This window comes from Dermacentor albipictus, chromosome 5 (genome assembly GCF_038994185.2).
Source record: "Dermacentor albipictus isolate Rhodes 1998 colony chromosome 5, USDA_Dalb.pri_finalv2, whole genome shotgun sequence".
Lineage (NCBI taxonomy): Eukaryota > Metazoa > Arthropoda > Arachnida > Ixodida > Ixodidae > Dermacentor > Dermacentor albipictus.
The window spans coordinates 131,674,857-131,684,262 of NC_091825.1; the positions used below are offsets into that span (position 1 = coordinate 131,674,857).

Here is a 9,406-nt window from a genome sequence, read left to right on the forward strand (position 1 = left end):
AGTTACATCTGGGCTGCCAAATTTTCAGTAGCCCGGTGCGCCAGACATCCGCTCTCACGTTTCAGTCATGCTTGAAACAGAGACAGAGGGAGAGAGAGAAGAAAAAGAAAATGTTCGCTGCCGCCGGTCTCTCCTTGACATCCTGGACAGTGTATGGAACGATCTGGCCGAGTTCTTGCAGTGCTAATATAAAATTGTCATCGCACCACAGATGGGCTTCAAACGGGATTGTCCTAAAGAGTAAAAAAGAAAGAAAGAAAGAAAGAAAGAAAGAAAGAAAGAAAGAAAGAGAGAGAGAGAGACAGAACACGGTGTTTTTCTTCTTTTCTTTTTTTTCTCGCCCTTCTTCTATTTCATCTCTCCGCGTACTCGATAAATATGCACATGCGTAATAAGACAAGGAAAGCCTCTATGAGCTTCGATATGTTTGCATTTCTGTATGAGGGCCCGCACTTGTTTTGCTCCCTTTAGTTATATGTCTCGGTTATGCTTTTGAGAGAGATCGAGGCGCCTGCGTTTTAGTGTTCCCTTTCGCTCTCGTAATGAAAACGCAAATGTGATCGCGCCAGGGAGTGTGGAAGAATGATGCCGCCACTCTTTCGTTTCATGCATGGAGTGCGTGCCCAGCAGGAAGAAAATATATTGGAAAAACGTAACGGCAATTGGGAAAAGACTGACGCAGCATTTCTACCTGAACAAAAAGCAAGGAAATGCTGATATCCCATCTCAGCTCGTCGTTTTCATATCGTTTCCTGAGTGGCACTCACAGCGCAAGATAACATAGCTGACATTGACAATATGCATATATATATATATATATATATATATATATATATATATATATATATATATATATATATATATATATATATATATATATATATATATATATATATTGAAGGAGCTGCAGGGCACCAAAATTTTTAAACAATGCCTCGCTGTAAACTGCCAGGCTAAATTAAGTGGTCAGAAAGGGAGCAACCGAATACGATGTTCGAAAGAAGAAAAGAAGTGAAGTTAAGGAAGAGAAATTGAATGGTGCAAAATTCAAGACAAAAACACCATAATTGAGCGCATGTATGTACGTGCACGGTTAAGCTGCACTGAAAGCTTTTTTTCCTTTTTTTTCTTTTTTTCTTTACAGAGCCAAGAAGATACTCCCACCCCATCTACGTGCTGCGTACCTTGCATAGTAGCCGGTGCTTTCTTTGCCCACTAATTCTGCTTCTTTGTACTACGAATGGTGTTACAGGCTACAACTTTTTGTTCCCCCTGTTCCTCTCCTCATTTAGTGCCTTCATCTTGGCAGACAGGCAAGCGTTAGCCTCAGAGAAATTGGTTTCTTTTATTTCAGTTTCTTTTATCGTTGAAGTTGTTCCGCATCACTCGAAGGAACTTCGATTTTTTTCATTTGTTTTCTGCCCCAGTCTAGAGGATACGGCACTATTACATCTTGACATCAGGAGGACAGAATGCTTTGGAGTTAATGAAGAAGACAAAGAAAGCCCCAATAGATGTTATAATAGGGTGTGGAATCTTTCGTGATTTTGTAAAGAGTATTTCATTGTTGCCCACCTGTCGCATAACATGCACCAATATAAGATAGGGCGTGTGCACTTTCGCATCAACGCTACCATGGCAGCTCGGTGGAGTGGCGCTGCGGAGCTCGAGGTAGAGGGTTCGAATCTTGCCAAGGCGGTCACATTATGATGGGATCGAAAAGTAAAAACGCTCATGTACTTAGATTTAAGTGGACGTTATAGAACCTCTGGAGACAAAATTATTCCGGCGCGCCTCACAATCAGATCGTGGTTTTGGCTCGCGGCAAGACTTCTGAATATATCTTCCTTAATCGAATGTAAGCTTTACTAGTTAGCAAATGCAAACTAACATACGCCTTTCCTATTCTGCTTCTTCATTAAATTCTTCCGTGCAATCCCCCCTGAACACTCTTGCATTCTAGGGCATGTACCCATGAACTTTTCTTCATGCATGACAGAAGCGAAGCGTCACTTTCCTGATTGAACCTGACTTAGCACTGAGCGATTAAACAGCAAGCGTTGCAGAATGCACAGTTGTCGTCGAGTAGAGCTACATTTACCTTACGTTGCTTTTTACTCCATTCTTTACTTATCTTTCGGGCTGACATTTTTATGCGAAGCATTGCTGACGAGTACAGTTTTCTACAGCAAGCACCTGCCATTTTCGTGGGCCGATTCTGAAGATGGTGCGTAAAATTGTGAGTGATTCCCATGGGTGTGTGCCACGAGGTATGTGGCAACTGGGAGAGAGAGGGAAAAAAGGAAGGAAATGTCAGGGAGGTTAGCCAGTGTAAGTAACGGCTGGCTACCCTGTGCTCGGCAAAGAGGTAACGGGCATAGAAGGTGATACAAATAACAAATGAAAAAATATTCAGAAGCATTCGCACGATCACGCGATGCTACGTGTTATAACTTTCAAAGTCGGTCGCGCTCAGGGCTTAAGTCGCACTCAGGGCTTAAGCACTCAGCGCTTAAGCCCTGAGTGCTGGAAGGAACCCGATTATATGCCATTGGGTATATGCCCCTGGGAATGTGCCACTGAGTATGCGCCCAAGAGTGCCCCTTGCATCCTTGTATGTGCCCCTTCCAGCCTCTTTAGCAAGTCGTATGGGCGAATGGCCTTACAAAGGTTCACCCGCACCACAGCGTCTGCACGGCGTCTATTTGTCGTTTGCTCGCTACCGTTATCACGTACCATGCTAGAGCGGGGTACTAAATTAACGATGCAGTGAACAATTAGGCTTTTATAGCGTTCCGCATCGTCAGCGCATCACCAATGCTAATGCTACGGCGACATCTGCAAACTAGAACTGAAACCAGCTTTAGGGCTCGGTGCCGTGTCTGTAGTCCTAGCAGCGTGAAAACAAACAGCCGTTCTCAATAACTACTACAAAACATACCTAATGATTCGATCTCACTTTGAGATGAGACTTAGCGATGACGTATTTTGCCGCTTGTTTCTTGCTGACAGGGCGGAGAGCCAGTAACAAGCGCGAATTCGGCTCGAAGCGGGCGGTCGGCGCTTCACGGGCACTGCCACGTTGCTACGGTTAGGGTGGCTATTACGGTTACTGCCAGTAACTGCCAGAGTTATTCTCGGCATATGATGCGCATGCGCAGAGTTCCTAACATGTCACGTGTCGCTGTACCGTATAAGGTAGCGAGCAAACGTAAAAGCCTCTAGTATAGCCAATAATCATCCAGTGTACGCCCGGAACTATATACCCGCTGCACAAGGATATTGCCTGTGTACGCCTCGTACCTATGGCAGTGCTGTAAACGGCTTGTAAGATGGAGTATAGAGGTCTGTCCGCGGGCTGTGCTTGTACGATTCATCACCGACGCCACCTGCCCATTCTCACTAGCACGGGGGTTAACAGCCGCTTCGAGACTCCCACGTTGCTGGGTGCTCCATTACACAACAGCATGTGTACAAACTTCTAGCTGACCCCCAACTTGAAGCCGGCGAAAGACGAAGTGAAAAAACAAAAGTTACAGGTTACTGGCAAAAAAGAGAGACAACCGCGCTAGGAAGGTGTTATCTATACGTGTGAGGTGTACGCAAGGTAAGGCAGGTTGCATTGATGATTGATGCCGAGCACGCCATCGCACGCCGGCTTTCAACGCAGCACGAGAACGGCTGCCAAATTCCCCTCACCAGCTTCTCTGTCAAACAGTGCTTTGTGTACATAGCACAGTAGCCCCAAAGTGAGTATCAGACTTCCTTGTGGCCCCTTGGTGATACGTATAGAGGACCCGTGGATGTGCTATAATCGACCAGCTATCATGCAACATTTTTTTTCTGTATTACGTTTAGATATTGCCTCAAATGGAGAACGAACGTTATTTACGTGTCACTTGATTGCAAGACAAAAGATGAAGCAGCGCTGGACACGCACGATGCTCAAGAGCCAAGCGAGAGAGAGAGAGACAGAAGAAAGGAGAAAGGCAGGGAGGTTAACCAGATGGGAAGATCCGGTTTGCTACCCTACGCTGGAGAGAGAGGGGAAGGGTTAGGTAAAGTGATAGCAAAGTAGAGATAAAGACAGAAAAGAGCACGGACATACAATCACAGTCGGTCACTACCACCGCATACCGTCACCGCACAGCACAGTAGCACTAGCAGCATTATAAACTTCTGTTTAGGTTACAGCTGCTTGTCCAACTCGGTTGCCCTTAAAAAACTGCAGCAGTGCCCTCGCTCAAGAGCCAAGACAGCAATTATAATTATACGAACGCACGCAAGCGTTTCGCAACTGAAGCTAATCAGAAACGGCTTCGAAAGTAGCAAGAACGCTACTGGGCTTCAGAAACCTCTCACCGGAAGACATACCTTTTGGACTGAGATGGTTTGGAGATCGGACGGGTCCTCCAAAACGAATGCAACCTCTAGTGCCGTTGGAAGGCAGTGCCAGTAGTTCCGAGTGTGGGGATTGTGTGGGGCTTAACAGCTTTACACCTGCTTCGTAGGCTCTGAGAGCTGTGATGTCTGTGTGAGCATTTAGGAAACCAAAGCAGGCACCGAACTGTAACGTGCAAGGATGAAATTGTGCGCATAGCAAAGAATTTTCTAAGGCCGAATTCAAAAAGTTTTAAATTCGTAAGTACTCTTTCGCATTGATCGGCCGTCTGACACTAATGATATGTCGAGCATAATAATTGGCCGTAATTCGCTTTTGCGCACCCGCCGTGGTTGCTCAGTGGCTATGGTGTTGGGCTGCTGAGCACGAGGTCGCGGGATCGAATCCCGGCCACGGCGGCCGCATTTCGATGGGGGCGAAATGCGAAAACACCCGTGTGCTTAGATTTAGGTGCACGTTAAAGAACCCCAGGTGGTCAAAATTTCCGGAGTCCTCCACTACGGCGTGCCTCATAATCAGAAAGTGGTTTTGGCACGTAAAACCCCAAATATTATTATTATTATTAATTCGCTTTTGCGAGCGATTCTATCGTATAGGAGATTTTAGTTAATACGTGCCTTGTATTCACTAAAGAGATGTCTTCCTTTTGTGTGTGTTCAATTGCGACAAAATAAATGTCTTTTAGCAAGCACCAACTAGGCCAACAAGCAGTTCTGGTGCCTTGTTCACCAGAAGGGTAGTGTTGCCTGCTGTGAAAACCCGCTGTCGTTGCAGTAAAGGAATTATTAGCCGGAGAGAGCGAGAGAGAGAGAGAGAGAGAGAGAGAGAGAGAGAGAGAGAGAGAGAGAGAGAGAGAGAGAGGGGGGGGGGGGGCGATATGGAAGAAAAGACAGGGAGGTTAGCCAGTGTAAGTACCAGCTGGCTACCCTGTGCTGGGGAAGGCGGTCAAGGGAATAAAAGGTGACAGAAGAAACAAATACCGGAGTAATAGCTGAAGTGAGATGGACCTGTATTCACGAAAAAAAAAAAGAAGAATAACTCTGGCGATCGAATTTTTCGGTAGAGGCAATTCTTACCAATCATGACGTTAGACATATAATTAGGAAAGCAGCCGGTCAATGACAAAAAGAACTGGCGATCACAATGATTCGCGAATCCTTCCCTCCATTTAAACATAATAAACGATCGTTACAATTTCTGGGCCAAAGCAGCAAGCCAAGCGAAGCAAGCGTGGAGTAAAGAAAGCGAACGCATACATCCACCGATGCCAAGACCGCCGACCGACAAACAGCCCGCGCGACTCAGTGCCACTGTTCTTGGGTCGGTGCCGAGTTCTATACCGGCGAGTGCGCGTCGAGACTGCATGAGGCGTTTCCAGTTTTCAGCTCTGTTCGCCTGGCCTAATTAGTCAATATCTGACACGATTCGCGGCCTCGCTTTCTCCTCCTCATGAACGTACCTTGCTATTTGCCGTAATATGTTGCGTGAACGTGTTTCAAATGCAAATAGTTCTTTTAATATAACTATCCGAAAAATTCATGTCTAGAATGACAAATGGAATGAATGATATGGCGTCGTTGAAACGACGCGTGGTGTGCTCATGTCGTGCGGCGGCGTACTTAACTTTTTAAGCTGCCAGCTGGATTTAGGCTTATGTTTGGTTAAATGCCTATCCCCACGAATGCCAGGTTCGTGCGCTACAAAACCACCAACGAAAATTGCCTAAGCGGAAGTTCCGAGCAAATTCAACAAGCTAGCGCATCTCGCTCAACCTATTATTATCTTTTCCAGCACCTGTCTAGTTGTTACGCTCTACGTTTATCATCTTCCGAAGCACAACCCCAAGTAAAGTTTTAAACGCATGCTGCGGTGAAACGCTCAGGTTTGTCAAATGGTCGATTATAGAGTTTCTGGAAGTGCTCGCCCGCAGTGTACAGCGTTTCAAAACATTTCGTTTTTCAAACAACTGTAGACCGCTTTTCGTGTCGTCTGCCTCATACGTTGAGAGATTAAAAGAAACGGAGCTAGCGTTATTCTCCCACGACCCTTCATTCTTCCTGTACTAACAGCAAAGGAACCCTGTGTCTTCCTGGTGAATATGAACATGGATAAACACTAGCAAACTTCGCAGTAGTGAAACTTATTGGATAACTCAGCGCTGTTCTCCTATGGTGGAATATACACCATTTTATAGTTTTATCATTTCCTTTAAACGGACGTGTTCAAAGAAAGTAGGAACTGCTTTCCGAAATATAGTGCTCAAAAGGGATGCAGTGCGCAGCAAAAACCATTATCCGCAGTCGTTTAAACGTTCTGCGCTTGGAGTACAATACGGCGGTCTAATTTCTGTAGCGTCGCTGCACGCAAAGTCTGCTAGATATTTTTCAAATGAGCGAATGTAGTATGCCCCAATTTCGCGTCTAAGCGCATCCTACAACCATTCATTCACCCGTACATTCACGTTCCCCATGCAGCCAAAAAGTTTTGGCATTTCATTAATCCAAAGAACTATATCTAAGGACTGGATGGTAGCGAGCCCCTTGACTAAACCGAACGCCTTTAATATAACGCTCGTCATGTTCCTTATCCCGCCCCACATCATGTGAAAGTGTGCCATTTCCTGTGCGAAGGCGAAACTAAAACTAAATGAAAATAACTGATTCTCAACGTATGTTAGAGTAATATGTCAAATAACAAATAAGAAGGCTAGTTAAACAAAAGGCGAGCGGAGATATGAATGCACTGGATGTATCACACAGTGTCATTTGCGCCACCCATTCCCGAATCTCCACTTACGGTTGCCACAGGCGTGACCTTGTGGCACCTACCTGAATCCTTTCGCTTACTCGCTCATTCCCGTTGGTATTTGCTAATAAACCATCACGACACATCAATGCACCCACATCACTTTGCGCCATTCTCAAACGAACCCTCAAGCTAGTGTACACTCACCGACTTGAATGACATTATCCTTCAAGTCCTCGCTGTTTGCATCGCGCAGGTAGAGGAACGTATCATCCAACGTCGTCAGTCCGGCGCCAAAAGTGGCCGCCCCCACTGTCGTCCCAGCTTCGGTGACCTGAACCGTGGTTTCATTAGAGCCGCTGGCGACCCCGCAGGACCACGTCAAGGTGAGCAGGAGCCAGGTGAGAACGTGTCGCACCACGTACCACGTGGAGGCATCCATACCGCCGGAAACTCACAGAGGTGCACACAAGAGGGCGGAAGGCGTACGGAGGAGAGTGTGGGAAGTAGCACGATACTTCACTGCACAATATTCCCTCTCTCCCTTCAGGCACGCACGCACGCGAGCACTCCCTCTTCACGACTCGCGGGACGGAAACCCAATCACCCAATCATGGTCGTCCAGCGTCGATTACCGCTTTGCAGAAGCACTCGACCACCTCACACGCAAACATATACAAACGAGAGGTGCTCTTCGCGCAGTTTAGCTCTTTTTCTCTCTCTTCCGCTTCTTCTGGGTTCACGCGATCGAACCAAATTCAATTAAAACGCGACGAGTCCGCTGCCGTGCGGGCCCCAGAAAAGTTTCCTCCTGGACCGCCAGAAAAAACACCGTTCCCCCCTCCGTCGTCGCGCCCCTTGCAAATCGCGGATGCTTCCCGTGGTTCCCAGCGACTCGCCACCTCTTCCTCAAGCATACACCTCTCCTCCAACCCCAACCCTCTCTCTCTCTTTTTTAATTTTTGTACTTTCACTGTCGTTTGCCGTGCTGGCAGTGAATCAAAGTGCTGGTGCTGCTTCGAGCTTGCTGAAGAGACAGAAGCAGCGGGACCAGTAGGAGGCGCTGCGGTTCACTCGGTAGCCATTTTGGCAGCGAGGAGACCGAAGGGGCGAACCGAGAGCTACGCTTTGTTTGATTTGCTGCCAGAGCACTATTTTACAGTTCTTTGGCGTTAGTGCGCTGGATTTTCTCTGCGTTTCTTTGGCTTCTCGGGTGATGACGCCAGGCGAGAGAGAGAGAGAGAGAGATGCGATGCTCAAAAACAGCACCGGAGAGGGTGGCGCGGGGGAGGCGACAAGGCTTGTGCGAACACACTGGCACCCGCAGTGTTGTCTCCTGAGAGGAGGAACCAGACGTCGAGGGAACGGAGGGGGAAACAAATATACTAAGGACGCGTGGTTATTTCGGGCCACGCGAACCGCGGGATCGTCCTTCTGAATTTAGGAGGCCGGCCATAGGCGCGACAGCTTTTCAAAGCTCGCCTCGCGGCGAGAGTTTGTAGCCGAGGAATGTGGCGGCCGCTGTGCGCCTTGAGGCAGGGCCGCCAGCGACGAGGAACGGTCGCCGGCTGGACCGGAGAGGCGACATGTCAGCGTAATAGCGAGACTGCGAAGGAATTGAGACATCTTTCACTGAGCGTCGGCACTAGGCGCACAAGAGCCGTAGTAGGCTATAGCTGGCAGTAACTGCGATACCATCGCGGACGCTTTGAGCAGTACAGAAGCAAACACAGGAAAGAAGACACACCAAGACAGTGCTGTCTTCGCCATATTCGTTTCTGCAGAAACCCGCTACGTGGCGCTACATCTATTGGTTTCCTCGGTAACTGCGTGCTACATTTAGGTAGATTATGAGGTTGCTTTTATGAAGCTACCTCCAACAGGCGCTTCAAAGCGCAAATCGTTTGCTCAGCCACTCTGCTGCGAACTGTTGTCTAATTCGCGTAGCGCTGCATACTGCTGTCCCACTGGTTATCCCAGTTGTTAGCTCAGGTCATGTAGCCCCGATTAATCTGTTCGTACAGCTAAGCCAGGAAACAGTGGGGATTCAATGTTTGATACGCATGCCAAGACGAATCTTAGTTACCATACGGGGCCTTATAATCTGTGGTACTGCGATGGGTTTATTTTGTAGTTTTCTAAACTTCTGTCCATCCTGCGGGCTGTGTGCGCACAGGATGATTCTTCCTACTCCCCATTTCGGATTCTTCCTACTCCCCATTTCCCTTATCCCCGGTGTAGGGTAGCAAACGGGACGCT

The 9,406-nt window shown here is 47.6% G+C and overlaps 1 protein-coding gene across 1 annotated transcript in view; it reads right to left on the reverse strand.

Moving 5' to 3' along the window:
- Positions 1–8,026, reverse strand: part of LOC135906392 (glutamate receptor ionotropic, kainate 2-like) — a 114,683-nt gene extending 106,657 nt beyond the window's left edge. The window contains exon 1 of the mRNA XM_065437772.2: positions 7,355–8,026. Within this exon, the coding sequence (XP_065293844.1) occupies positions 7,355–7,589 (235 nt within the window). The 5' untranslated portion in view covers positions 7,590–8,026. The remainder of the gene's footprint in view (positions 1–7,354) is intronic.
- Between the last annotated feature and the right edge of the window lie 1,380 nt (positions 8,027–9,406).